Source organism: Abrus precatorius, unplaced genomic scaffold (genome assembly GCF_003935025.1).
Source record: "Abrus precatorius isolate BTA unplaced genomic scaffold, Abrus_2018 Scaffold7, whole genome shotgun sequence".
In the NCBI taxonomy this organism is placed as follows: domain Eukaryota; kingdom Viridiplantae; phylum Streptophyta; class Magnoliopsida; order Fabales; family Fabaceae; genus Abrus; species Abrus precatorius.
The window spans coordinates 9403700-9418874 of NW_020874417.1; the positions used below are offsets into that span (position 1 = coordinate 9403700).

Here is a 15175-nt window from a genome sequence, read left to right on the forward strand (position 1 = left end):
TTACTTTTTTATTGGCATTGGATTTTACAAGTGATCTAATCACCAAATGAGCATTAACCCTTAGAAATAAAGTAAGCTAGTACAAGGTAGACTTAAGCAACCTCATTGTTCTGAAAGAAAGCTCACTAGGTGGATCTTCTTTCCAGGTAGCAGGTGGAGAGCCGGTTGAAAGAAAGGCCTTCTTCCAATTGAGAATGATCCATTAATATAAAAAATAAAGATTTTTTTTTGTAACATAGTGATTTAATAGTAAGGTGAATGAGAGAGATCGATGATAATGTGGCAAATTGTTAGTTACATTACCATTTAACTGACGATAATATTAAGTATTAAAATGAAAAAAAAATTGAGATAATTTTTTGAAATAAATCCTATTTTGAGATAGTTAAAAGGTATTTAAATCTAAAATATAATATTAAATAAATTTAGAATCATGAAATTATAATTAATATATATATATATATATGGAGAGAGAGAGATTATAAATATTATTAAAAAAAATTGTGAAACATAACAAATTTTGGAGATAGTTCACCTTTGAAGTTTTTCACAAAAAAACATTCATTATTGTATCAAAAAATTTTATTGTATTCATTTATGGTGTCTTCAATGAAAAAACTTGATTTTACAAATATCTATTAGAAGGAAAAGAAAAAATTATTTTACTAAATATCAAATAGGAATGTTCAAACACTTGAAATAGGCAAGTACCCAATCCAAGCTCCCGAGTACAGCCGCTATAATCTTGAGTTCTTATAAATAAAATTTATTACAAATTATTTTTAATAACAATTAATACTACGATTAAAATCAAAATCTTATAATTTCTAATATTATTTTTAAAACTTCTAATTTTAATAATTCAAATTATTGTCAATTTAATTCTAATTTTAATGAAAATTATGTCAACTAAACTTATTACAACTATTTTTTTACAAACATTTCATATTACAATTAAAATTAAATACTTTCAACTTTTAATCTTATATTTTTAATTTCTTAATCTTATTTCTAAGTCCTAATTTTAACAACTCAAATAATTATTATTTTAATTTATATTTCTAAAATCCTAATTCTAATAACTCAAGCAATTATAAATCAAAATTAATTATTTATCTAAAATCATGTCAACTCAAATTATCGTCAAATATTTTTAATAGAGTTTTTTATCTTTTAAAAATTATTATTTCTTTCAATTCCTAAAATAATCTGCCTATTAATAATTTTTTTAAATATAACTTACTGTGTTTATGACAATTATAATTTTATTTCTTATAAATAGAAAACATAAAAATTAATATATTTATTTCAAATTTATGTTACTTACAAATATTATAAAATAAATCCAATAAATATTTCTTAATTATTTTTAATTTCACTCAAAATTTTATAATTTACATTCACTGACAATTAATCTTTAACAAAATGAATATTAATCTTTTCATAAATAACTAATTTTAAAATTTTATTCTAAGGAGTCAAAGTTTTTTCATAAATAAATAATTCTAAAATATACCATAATTTTATATTTAACAACTAAATTTAAAAATAAATCACTAATAGAAATAATTTTATTTAAAATAATAAATAAATATAAAATATTTTAATAACATTATACAAGAAAATTTATATAAGTTCCTCATAAATTTTAGGTAGACACAAAATTATAATTCAAAATTATTATTTTAAATTATTAAAATTTAAAAAATTAAATAATAAATATTAACAGATAAATTATCTCAAAATACTACACTAAAAATCTCAAGTAAATTTATCTAAATAAAAAAATCTCAACAAATTTAGTTAGAATATGCTAGAGTACTAGAAGTTTCTATGATATAAAATAGGAGAAAAAGGTATAGCTAGGAAAAAATAACTTGCGGTGGCTATTAGCTTAATGGTGCAATATAGGTAAGTATCACCACCGATTAGGCGAGACTGTTATCGCCTTAACAGAGTCGAGACTTATTTAGATTATGACATATAATTTTTTTTTTTTTGAGCTATTCATTTCAAACTAATTTTATTTTTTTAAATTGATACTTGCGTAGCATTATGGTGTGACAAGTATTATCATAATATATGTAATATTAAATTTTTTTTAAAAATAATTATTTCTTATTTTTTTTCTTGATATTTATACTAATATATACTAATGATAAAATAATTATCACTCTAACAAATACGATATTTAGTTTTAAAATATTAATATAACTCATGTTGAATACATCTTGTGAATGTGACAAAAGAAAAAAGTCTAAACAAAAGAATAGTTTTCAAAGATATCTAAATTAAAAAAATAGAATTTTAAAATTTATTTTTTTGGGATAAAAAGCCTTTAATTATCTTCATCTTTTCAATACGACTAAAGCATAAAAAAATTCATGCTCTTTTAAAATTGGATAAGTCATCAAATAAGTTCTTCATACGGTCAGAAATAACTTCCATCGAACAATAATTAACTTAAGATAGTTTCTTTTTATAATAACTCAAGATTTGGCAAGAGGATTATTTTTTATTCTTATAAATTCTTATTACAGTTAATTAATTCTTAAAAGGTTCGTAAATATTGATTTCTAGCCTTAGTGTATTATTGCTAATTATTCTTACTTTCTAATTATTTCCCACCTATATTAATTGAATACATTTAAATGATTACCATGAATATTTGGTAAGAAATAATATAATACTTATGAGAAGAAGATAGCATCTTTTATTACTTAACAAAAGCATACGCTTGCGACAGCATAATAATCACTGAATACAATTCAATTCATCTGAATGCTGATGCCAGGACAAGTAACTTTGGAGTTCCAAATATGCCTTTATTCATTAACAAGAACTTGTAGGGAATACATAAATTAAAATAGGTAACCCAAAAGAAGAGTGCACTCGCATTAGAAGAGCAATAGGAAAAACGACGAACAACTTGGCATAATGACTCTTGATATCACTGTAGGTATTATACCCCACAATACGCTTTTAATCGAGGATTTGTTTCTTTGATTTTCTCTTTCTCAAAGAAACGAAGGTACCCATAATGGTCAAGTGGTTTATAACCCAAGGGATGTTTCTCATCAACTAGCTCCTTTGGTATCTGCATCATCTCACTACAAAAAGATGAGAATCCCATGCACAACCTTATTTTCTTCGCATTCATCGTAACTCGGTGTTCGCATGAACGTATCCTGCCATTACTCCAACACTAGACCATGAAATGAATTTATGTTAAGTTCCTAATCAAAATGGCATTTTTGTTACCAAACATTAGGTACTACTGGCCTTGTTTTGTCCCCCGAATGGCTGACGTGGCAATTACTAGGTTGATTAATATAACATCGAGTATCTTTAGTAGTTATTTAAAAGTTACTTACTATATATATGAGAAGAGAGAAATAATATGAGAATTTTGTGCAAGCTTTAAGAATATCTTGACTATTTACTCTAGGCACACTTAAATTTTAGGCTATATTAGCCTAGCATAAAATGAAAAAATTTCCATGATCATAGCACAACATTATTTACTATATAAAAATGGCTTGAAATGGCAGCATGGAAAAATACATAAATTTAGTGAATTGTAGACGAGTATACCAAACCAATCATATCATTTTTTTTTTTATAAGAATATTTTTAAAAAATGATTTATTATTATTGAATTAAAATTTTGAAAAACAGATAAATTTGAATATTTTTTATTCAATAAGTGAAAGATAACGTGTATACCAATCTGTTAAAAAGCATGGTAATAGAGGTAAGATATTCTTATAAATGTTTTTTTTTTAAGACAATTCATAGAAGAGTGTAAAAAGACAAAACTATATCATTATTTGTTTTATTAATTAAAAAATGTATATGTTGAAAGTTACACATTATTTTAATTTTTTACATTTTTATATAACTTATTGTAAAATTACTTTTGTAAGAATATCATTTTTCACAATAATGTATCTACCCCGACAAGGTTCCTTTACGACCGAATGACTTACTCAAATGTTTTTTTTTTTAATTTTCTTTTATCCAACAAATAATTCTAGATTTCTGAATAAAAACAACTAAAAAATTGATAAGAAACAACAAGTGATCGACTCACCTGAAAAGCATCGCCGGCCATGACGACGATGAAGGAGGGTGAGGCATCAACGTTGTACCACTCTCCATTCTTCAATTTGATTTCCAAGCCATTAATGTTATTCAGCTGATGCATTACGGAAGTGAAGCTCAAGTCAGTGTGAGGATTAAGTACCAAATTACTCTCATCGCTTTGGGTTACTCTGTACTTGAAGCAGCGAAGAAGATAATTGGTTGATTTTATGATAGAATCGCAGTGTTTCATGTCCACACCATAGCTCTCAATCACCATTCGCTTCGTCACACCGTCAAAATCTGCCAACAGCTTCGCATACTCATTGAGAATTTCACTAAAGAGGTAAAAAACACGTTACAGTGAGCAATAACATGTCATCACAGTAATATAAACAAATTGATAATTGGCTACAATACCTGAAGTTCATTTTTATGTTAAGAGATGACAATTCACTTTAAAAAAACATACTTTTTACTCTTGAATCTTGATAATTTATGATAATATTGAAGGATATAATTATTTATTTATGTCCCACACACGTGTTATAAAATAATACATAAAAAATTAATTGAGACTAATTAAGCTTAATTGTCTATATATAATTGTACAATTAAAATTAGATTAGTTCTTTTATTGATCACATTTTCAGTCAGTGCACCCATACGTAGAATAGGTGAAATAAGTGTCCGATCAATATTTTTTTAATTTTTCTATAAAATACTTTCAACTAAATCATACATACTATTAAAAATAGTTAAATTAACATTTAAATTAATTAATCTTATATTTTATAAAAAATTATTAAACACACTACGATAGAAAAGAGGTTAGAGAGTGATTTTGAATAATTTTAAAGTGTGATTTAAAATGTTTTAATAAGTACTGTTGTTAGGGATGAAAATAAGTCAAACTATTTGACTTGAGTTTATGACTTAACTTTTTTAAAATTTAGTCCAACCTAGATATTTAATTAATAGACTTAATTTAGATTTTTAAAAAAACTTAATTAATTAAATAGGCTAAGATTAAGCTAAAGAAAAAACCTATTAGACCTGTTAGAATAACATATTTAAAACTCATAAAATTTATAATAATATATTAAATAATTTTATATAAAAATTATAATATAATAATAAATTAAATATATTAAATTTTAAAATAATAAAATCTTAAATTAAAAATCTTAATTATTTTTATTGGAGTTGAAGAGTATCTTTACTATATACTCTCTAGAAGAGATAACTTTGTTTGTTAGAGTCTTTTGCGTATATCTTATACTATAATGTTGATTTACATTTACATTGTCACAATTACGTCTATCGCTGGTTCACCTCATCTCATCCATTATCTTTTTGTATACTTGTTTATATTATATCTTATGTAACTCATTTTCACTACAGAATAGACCATTAAAAAAATAAATAAGGAAAAACAGACTTTTAAGAAGGCCAAACTTGACTTAATAAAAAGTTTATGACAAATAATAAGTCATACTCAGTTTTCAAAATTGTTAGATAAGTTAGGTCTATTTATGCAAAGTTTAACTTAACTTAAACTATTTCTATCCCTAACTGTTATCTAAAGTAGATGTACTTAAAAAACAGTTCATATAACTTCTCTCTAAGTATTACTAACGTGTATGACTGCTTTTCAAAGTATGAACTACGAATTTAAAATTTAAAAATATTTTTCTAGTGAGTTTTTTATTCTAAATCAAAACTATTTTATTATTATGTTTAAACGTGAATTTGTATGTTTTAGATTCAAAATTTTTAATTTTTTAATTTTTTTTATTACAAACTAAAAGCAATTCTTTATCTTGTTGAAACTTGAGTTTATACTTTATGTTAACTAAATAATTAATGTCCAAATGAATGAAACATTATTAAACAAAAAAAGTAAAATAGTAAAAAATTTCATTGTTAATAGAGAAAAAAAAAATAAAGGAAGAGATGCAATTAAAAAATATACCTACAATTGTAGAAAAGACTAAAAAATTAAAATAAAATAACAAAGAAAAGATTTATGGAATTAACATTTTGAATTACACTTTATCTTTGAGTGATTTTATAAAATAAAAATTATTAATTTTTTTAAAATTTTAATTTATAAAAACGGTCAGCATACCTTATCTAAAAATGACTTGTGTGCGTGGAAATGGTTACCACCTACCTGAAACGGTCATTTCCTTGTGGCCACATTATGTGTTCGAAATTTTTACACGCAGAAATAGTCAATGGATCTTCTATGCCCACCGATTCATAGCGGGGAAAATTGGCGAATTGCCCAATGTAGCTATGGAAAGGCTTGTCACTAGTCTCTTGTTTTCTCGTTTCCAAAGGAAGTACAAATACTCTCTCCATTGCAGAGACAACAGAGTTTCGAAGCTCTTCATCAATTTTGTGGTAGCGTGCAATGTAACATCCATGATCCTCTAGTGCAGTTCTCACTACGTCACAAGCTGAATGCCATGCTTCGCTACCAGGCTTGAGGTTTTCATCGTTGAAGTCAACCACAGGAAGAGGAAAAGCCATTGTATGCTGTGGAGTCCCTAACTTTATTGGTGTATTGTACTTTCACATACAATAGCTACCTTCTTTCTATACGATTTTATATTAGGGAGTTCCCTTCTTGGATTGGGAGCCAAAGCAAGTTGTCAATCACTCAATTATTCATTTGGTTGATTATTTTATCATAAATATTGTTAAATTAAATCTAATCATCTCATCATATGTGTTCAGAATCTTGCCCGTGATTAGTACTATATATTAATAAGTACTCACTAGTAATGCTAAAATTTTTACAATTAGGTAAATTAAATAAATATAATAAAAAAACACCGTCATCAGTTTACAATAATAAAGAAAGTAAACTTGACTAGTTCAATAACTTCTATAGATTAAAAGAATCTAATGACAAAAATTACTAAGGAAGGGTTTTGCAGCATGAGCAACAAGAAAAAGGAAGATTCCATGCAATCAATGATGGACCATCTACGATGTGTTCATGTTTTATATTCGGTAAAATTTACTAGTAATTGAGAGAATTTAATATTTGAAATAATTTTTATCATTAATTTTATATTGATAAATAATAAAATTAGTAATTTAATTGAAAAAGATATTAATATCTTTTCACTTTTAAAATACTAAAAAAATTACAATAGTTAATTAAATATTAATAAGTACTATATATTAATAAGTACTCATTAGTAATGCTAAAATTTTTACAATTAGGTAAATTAAATAAATATAATAAAAAAACACCGTCAACAGTTTACAATCATAAAATCATGTATTTCAAAGAAAAAATTGATAAAAGAAATATCTTAATATTGATAATAAAATTCTATTTTAATTTAATCTACTAATTTTATAATCTTTTAGATAGAATTACTTGTCTTTGAATTCTCTATTACATTTGAGGATACATAAGAAGGGGATCAAACCTATTCAGTCAAAATAATTTTTTTAAGATATCAATTAACATTTTAATAAATAATTTATCTTTTCCTAAAATAAAAATAAAAATAATTATTATTTAGGGATTAAATAAATATTTTTTAAAATTAAAATAAATTTTCACAATTAATTAAAGGTAACCGTTATTTCAGGGTGTTAATACCTTTCCTATATGCTCTCGAACTCATTTTTTGTTTCAAATATCATCTTTCAAAATTTTTTTTAAGGTTTTTTTTAACAAACTTTGGTGGCTCAAAAAAAAGAATTTTTCAAAATTTTTTAAAGCTCTTTAAAAATAGGATCGCAAAAAGAAAATTGATTGTTTGGAGAATCAAAAAAGAGCAATTCAACTTCCCTTCCCCAAATTGTTAAAAAACATAAGTTCTTCTTTTTCACTTTTTTTTTCATTCTATCTTTTTCTTTTTCATTGGATCGTAGCTTAGATATGTGCCAAGGTTTTAAACGAAAAGGAAATTTTAGTTTTAAAGATCATCTTTCATAGTTTTTTAAGGCTTTTTCTTTTTATAAACTTTGGTGGCGACTATTAGGCTTGTATATTTTTATATATGAAATATTCTTTTTAGGTGGTGTTGTATATGCCTGAATTATGTAAACTATCCATATGTTGTAATATAAATGTGAAAGATGTATGATTGATGGATAAGGAACAATGTATTCATAGTGATGTGTGAAGGTGATGTTGGTTGTGATTAGCAATGCGAGTCAGAGATTGATTATTAAGTGTGTTGTACATGTGATAACCTAGGTATTATGGCCAGAGACTTGCATTGCCTTATTTGGAAGAGAGATTGGGAGTTCTGAGTGCAGGGTATCTCGCTCAGGCAAGGTGGTTCTCGCTCAAGTAAGACTGAGTCGTGCAGAATTAAGCATACTAAAGTGATCATGCTTAAACAAGATCAGTCTCGCTCAAGCAAAAGAGGATAGGAATTTTTCAACTGTCCCCTCGCCCAGGTGAGAAGATATCTCGTTCAGACAAGAGAAGTTTGCTCAAACGAGAAGTCGCAAGAAAAATGGGTAGCTTTCTGGACCAAATCTCACTTAGGTAAGAACATTGCTCGTTCAGGAAAGACGTTCCTCGCTCAAGTGAGAATAGTAAAAATCTGAGAGATTCCGCTGTCTGGTTTGACCTGAAGGGGTATTTAAGGAACCCCAGTGCCGAGAAATGTTCATTTCTCACTAGACAGCTTTCTTCTCTAATTTTCTTTTTGTTCTTTCATCTTATTCCTTTAAAGAAAACCTTCTCAAGCCCGAGCTTCTTTCTGATCTAAGTGGGAATCTCAGTTTAGTGTGGATATAGGTAAGCTCCTAAGATTTCATTCTCTAACCTTGCTTCTTATTTCTTAAATTTCTCTTCTCTAAAAAGTTTCTTTTTCCTAATTGTGAGGAGATCTGAGCTCTTAATTGTCATTTCTTTCTTTAGAAACTTGCGTGGAGTCCAATTTAAGGAAATTTAGTTTCAGGTAAGAAGAGTTTACTTGAGCTGCCTTTATCCATTTACTAGATACTAAGAAATATATATGTATAACTTTGTCTTAGCTAAGAGTAAGCCAGTTATAAACAAACCTTAGGGAAGAATACTGAGTAAGCATGGCTAGGTGGATTGACTGTTGTTGGTGAATGTATTAGACTGATTTATGCGATGAAATTTTATATTGTTTTGTGACTGGTATGAAATTGTTTATATTTGAGATAATTGTTAAAATGTTGTAGTATAAAGTGCTAAGACTGGCTAAGAAATGTTGTGAAATAACATGTTAAAATGCTTACCATATGGCTTAGTTGCATTTGTATGAAATGTTACCTCATAAGGGCGAAGTCACATATTTTGAGGTTGTAGGCATGTAATGATAAGGAAACATCCTGCATGTAACGATTATGGGACATGCTGAGTTGAGGGTGTAGGCATGTAACGATTGGAAAACATGTCAAGTTGAGTTGTGCTTTATCTGAATCCAGGTTCTAGAATGGGTTGCTTCCAGACCAGAAGATTGTAGGTTCCTTCTGGATTTACTAATGTTGTGATGTCAGTTGGAGCTGAGTTGTTGTTTCCATTAAATGAGTTGATAATGGTCTGTATTGCTGCGTTATGTGTTGAGAATTATTGAAAGCTGTACAAATATTTATGTTTGTATTCTAGTGTGTGTGTATGTGTGTATATATATATGATAGTAATTTTTTTTCGTAAGCTCATCCTTACTTTTTGTCTATGTTGGTGTGTGTGTCTTGCAATGTGTTGTAGCTACTTCGTGAGTAGAGGTGACATGTGTTGTAGCTACTTCTTAAGCTGGAAGATATGGTTGAGGAATGTCGGAGTCGACATACTTTAAAAAAAAAATTGTACCTTTAAATTATTTTTTTAATTTAGGTTTTAGTAATAGGTGTAGACTATTTAGCTATGGTTTCCAAGAAATGTAATTATTATACAAAGATTTTGTATTTTGAGCTTCATGTAGAGTGATCGTCGTAAAGATATACACTTATATAGTTTTGAATTATATGAAAATGTCTTTGGGGTTTGTTACCCTATTGTTGAAATGTGGAAGTTTAATTTTTGAAAACTTTTATTTCCTGTACCATATATGTATTATCTCATGAATAAAATTTGAATTAGGAGCGGTAATATAGGATGTAATTGATCCTTTATAAAAAATGGGTCATGATAGCGACTTTTTTGTTTTTTTTAGAGTTTTATTCTTAAAAAATATTTTTCTTAAAACATTTTAGCTATACCGTTGTAATCTACCGGTTACGACATATTTGAATGAGTAGAATTAAAAAAAATAAAAATAAACAAAAATAATTTTAACTTGTTTGGATTAGCTTTTGATGTTGAAATGAAATAAGTAAATTGTTTAAAAAAGTATTTTTATAATGATAATAATACAAAATTAAATTTAAGAAAAAATAAAAAATTTAATATAATATTTTTCTAAATGTTTTTATTTTCTATTATTTTTATGTCATTGTAAAAGTTGTATAATATTATAATAAACTTGAACAGAAACAGACAACGCATCCAAACTAAAAAAATATTCTCTCTCTATAAAATCTTTCTTCTCGATTTCGTTTCTCAAAAGAATCAACACATCTTATAATCAAAGTGTAACAAGCTTACAATATCTAATAACATTAGATAAAAACAAAACAAAATGGAAAAATATAAGATTTGAAAAGATGAGAGAATAACTTCTTTATTGTGACATAGTTGTCTTGTTGTCCTTAAGGATTATAATTATTGAATTGTGTTGGTAAGTATTTTAAAGATATTAATTAAAAATATCAAAAAAAAAATTATTACTCAACGAGTACTTTTTTCCTTTATATTATTTGTCTTTTAAAATAATATATATTTTACGAAAATTATTATCTATAAAAATTATTATGTAAAATATTTTTTTAAAAGTTATAGTGCTAATATTATTTAAATATTTAGGAGAGATACCTACATGAAGAGTTTATTTAAAAGCATTAATAAAATGACAATTATTTTAAAATTAACTAAAATATACAATAAGAGACCAAGAAGTTAAGTGTTAAATAATTATTACATGTTTTATATGTTTTTATTTTTAATAATTTTTTTTTATTTTGCCGTGATTTGTTTTTAAATTTGGTACGTTGACACCTTTGGCAGACTTCACGGATATAATAATTGTTTTTCTTTTTAAATAAAGTTATTACCACATGACATTTTGTTTCTAACGTTGTCGTTGGAAAGATAATATATCTATATTTAATACAAAAATAATCTGTTAAAATTACCACATGACATCTTCTAGATTTTATTTTTTCAATTTTTTATTTATTCCTTTCGTATACTTAGAATTTTTTTATAACCTTTTAATTTTAATTTTACATTTTTAATACTATTTTTTTACTAGTTTTGTTTGTAACCCCATGACATTTTTTAGTTTTTTAGTCAATGAAATATTTATTTAGTGTTAGTTAATTTCAAACTTGCTTAATATAACATTCTATAGAAGTTATGTAACACCTTGAATTTTCAGTAATAATAAATTGATTATTAATATAAGTATGTGTATTGTTAACTGGGTGTACATCTTGATTTATGTTGGTGATGTGACGCGTGTATATAGATAAATGTATGTGAGTGTTGTCTTAGATTGACTGAAGTTGTTTGGAAATAAAAATTGAGGGTGAACTGCATGGAGTTCTCGCTGTAGCGAGAAGGCCTTGGGCGAAGAGCATGAAACTGTGTCGTTATCGTTGTAGCGAGAGGATTCTTACTGTAACGAGAAGGCAAGAGTTCTCTTGCTGCAGCGAAAGTGTGACAGTAGAAGGTGCATTTCTGAGTGTAATCTCGTTGTAGCAAGAGGGTCTCACTGTAGCGAGATTCTACAGAAAACAGAGTGCAATTTCCTTTGAGATTTTCGCTGTTGCAAGAGAGGGAGTCACTGCAGCAAGAATATCTCGCTGTAGCGAGAATGTCGCGACACCTTGTGTATTTAAGGAGTTTAGGGTTAGGAAAAATGCATTTCCACTTTCCTCTCTTCCCTCTCTCGCCGATTCTCTCAATTTCTAGCCTTTTTCACCAATTAAATCGTCCCTTAAGCCATTTGTGCCCTAGATTGAAGATTAGAATCATGTTTGTAATGTTTGGAGGTGAGTATTTTGAGTTAGGGTTTTTAGTTTTTACTCTTTCTTCATCCTTCTTGATTTCTTGTGGATTATTCCATGTATTTAGGGCAAAAATCTGTGTAAGAGGTGTTTCTACCGTTGATTTTGTGGTAGGTCTCCATTCTAAGGTAAGAGGGAGTTGATCCCAAACCATAACCTCTCTTGGGTTGTTTAAAATGGAAAAAACCTTACTTATTTTAATAACTATCTAAATTTAACTTATAATAAAGGCTTTAAATAAAACTGTCTTTGAGGAATACTACGATTTTACTAAGCAAACAATGTTTAGAAGTAGTAGGGATGCCATTTGATGTTTTTGGAATGATGGACTTATTATTAATAATGGATGATGCCAAATCTTAAGATAGAGGACCTATTACTATTACTAAGAACATGTGGACGATGGATTGTATGATTGGGTTGAGTTCGGAGGGGTCCGACCTTCGGCACATTCTATTAATTATGTGATGATTTTTTGTATCGGATGAATATTTATTGATGATTGAGGTATATTGAGATTGGTTGAATTAGGTTGATAATATTTTCATGGTGAATGATATGATTGTATGGATGTTGTTTGATAGTTAAAGTATGCCAAATGAATGAAACTATGTTATTGATGCAAGTGTTTGACTGTTCTTGAATAAAGAAAATGTTTTCTGTGTGACGTGACATGATGGTGGAATTGTGAGAAAATTGATTATAATACGGGGATCAGAATATATGAGTGGATGTGATTGCAATACATGTATTATGGTATGACCAGAGGGTGTACTCATAATATAAGTATTGTAATACACCGAGTTATATGGTTAAGACTCACATATTATGACACGTTGCCCTGTAAAAAGGTGTGAAGAAGAATGAGAAATGTTAGTGGTGAGTTTAGATAGCTACAAAGATACACTAGAAGTATAGAGTCCAGAGATGATTTGGGAAATCTTGGAGAAATGAGGGTGGTGAATGCTCCGTGTGAACAAGTGCACAATGATTTGCTGAAAGTGAAGGCATTCACAGGCCACACACTTATTTCCTAACGAATCTCCTGACTATACCTTTGCTAAAAGGAGTCGGGACAGCATATGTGTATCTGTGTTGTTAGGGCCATCCAGCGGCTATCTAAGCTATGAAGTCCTCAAGGGATCCCAAGGGCATTGAATATGAAAGTGAAATTGACGTGAAAGTATGATGTATATGAAGTAATGTAGAAGTTGTATGACTATAATATATGCTTTGTCACATATTGGTTGATGTTGTTATGATATATGTGTTGTAATGCCTCGACGGGTGCAATTAGGACGCATGTTGATAAATCTATAATTAGACCCTTTTTACAGCCCATATATTCATATTTGACCTTTATTTTATTTGGTGCTTATACTAATTTATATATTAATTATGCAGTTTGGTATAAAGATGTCGCAAGTATACTTTGGGTATGTTTTGGGCTCAAATTGATAAAAGATTGAGCTTCGTAACAGTCAGCACGCCTAGACCCTTTTAACAAGCACGAGGGTGCTTCGAGCCCATACACGATCGTGCTTAAGGCCTTGCATGGCCGTGCTCATTTGCGAGAAGCCCAATTATAAAAAATCTTTAGGGTTTTCAAACCTTATTAAAAGGAGATCTTAGGCATCATAAAGGAGAACATTTTTACATCTAGTTTTTGGCTTTTGGATACACTTCTCGTCTCTTTTCTCTTACACGGGATCCTTGGCATATGCTTGGCGAGACTTGGAGCTTCAAGCGATCGTACTTGAAGACCGAGAACACATCTCTTACTCTAGTTTGCTATTTCTTTTGATTATGACTTTGTTTATGATTGTTTTAGTTCTTTTCTTTAGCATGAGTAACTAAGTCCATAGCTAGGGCTATAGAAACTATTGTTCATGAATTTATGGAATTTTGATATTTGAATCTAAATTTGATTTTCGTTTTGTGATTAGATTTTATCCTATTGCGTTTCTTTCTTAATCCTAATTAATTATATCGTCAAGCGACCGTATCTCGGTTAATTAATAGATCTATAAGGTAAAATGAGACAAAGGATTAGGTGGACTAAACCAATCTTTCTCTTCTAATCGTTATTAAATTAACAAGTTTATAAGTTCCTTAAGCTTTCTTAAATTGATGTCTTGCATGATTATTGGGGATGTTAATTTAGAGAAAAGAATATTTATATTGCATGACCATTGGGTATTAATAGTATTCATATGAATGATTGGTAATCACAAGGAAATCAGATTTAAAGTTAAACAGAAAAATAACATAAAGGATTGAATGAGAAAACCCATATGCCTTAGGTTCCTCTCCAATAAGTTTAACCAAGACGTGCATTATATTCCTTACTCTTAGTTTATAATTAATTTTATAAATTCTTATTTTAATTAATCTCATATCTTTGAAGCTTAAACAATTGAATTAGAAAATTCTTAGTAATTGAAAAACAATCCTTGTGGGACGATATTTTGGAAACTTAATTTAAGAACCCTTTATTACTTCTCGATGGATACACTTGCCCTCTATTGTGACATATTGATCAACGTAGAATAATACATGTATTATGATGTATGGACTAGTAGAAAGATGCATCTTATGAAAGTTTGCAAATATGATTGATTGTCTGTTTGTGTGTAACCTTTTATGATAGTGAATTATATGACTTGAGTGTCAATGTTACTTCAATCCATGTTAAAAACTATTTTTTTTGTATTATATATATATATAATATGATTATTTTGCTTATGTTAAATAAGAGATTTAGTGAGGTGGGAGATACTCACCCTTACTAATATTTTCAAGTAATGAAAGTGAAAAGATAAAGATGTTTGGTCCGTCTTAGTATCATAATCCAAGGGTATTAGAAGGAAGACTGCTCTGTAAGGACTGAAATAATTTGAAAAATTATATTGTTTTATCTAATTATATTTCATGTTTACCAAAGTTTATAAATCATTTCAATGTCAGA

At 27.8% G+C, this 15175-nt stretch overlaps 1 protein-coding gene across 1 annotated transcript; it reads right to left on the bottom strand.

The window, feature by feature from the left end:
• Window positions 1–2962: 2962 nt before the first annotated feature.
• On the bottom strand, window positions 2963–6621 carry LOC113873748 (2-oxoglutarate-dependent dioxygenase AOP3-like). The gene is made up of 3 exons (XM_027512042.1): window positions 6260–6621; window positions 4094–4421; window positions 2963–3205 (listed from the first exon to the last, which is right to left on the bottom strand). The coding sequence occupies exons 1-3, from the start codon at window positions 6619–6621 to the stop codon at window positions 2963–2965; spliced, it is 933 nt and encodes a 310-aa protein (XP_027367843.1).
• Window positions 6622–15175: the final 8554 nt, after the last annotated feature.

Excerpts from the sequence above, each read along its gene's own strand:
- LOC113873748 (XM_027512042.1), bottom strand. The coding sequence starts at position 6,621 with ATGGCTTTTCCTCTTCCTGTGGTTGACTTCAACGATGAAAACCTCAAG. Across the intron at positions 4,422-6,259 it reads CAAGGAAATGACCGTTTCAG|TGAAATTCTCAATGAGTATG; the intron begins GTAGGTGGTAAC and ends TTACCTCTTTAG. Across the intron at positions 3,206-4,093 it reads TGGCCGGCGATGCTTTTCAG|TGTTGGAGTAATGGCAGGAT; the intron begins GTGAGTCGATCA and ends TTCATGGTCTAG.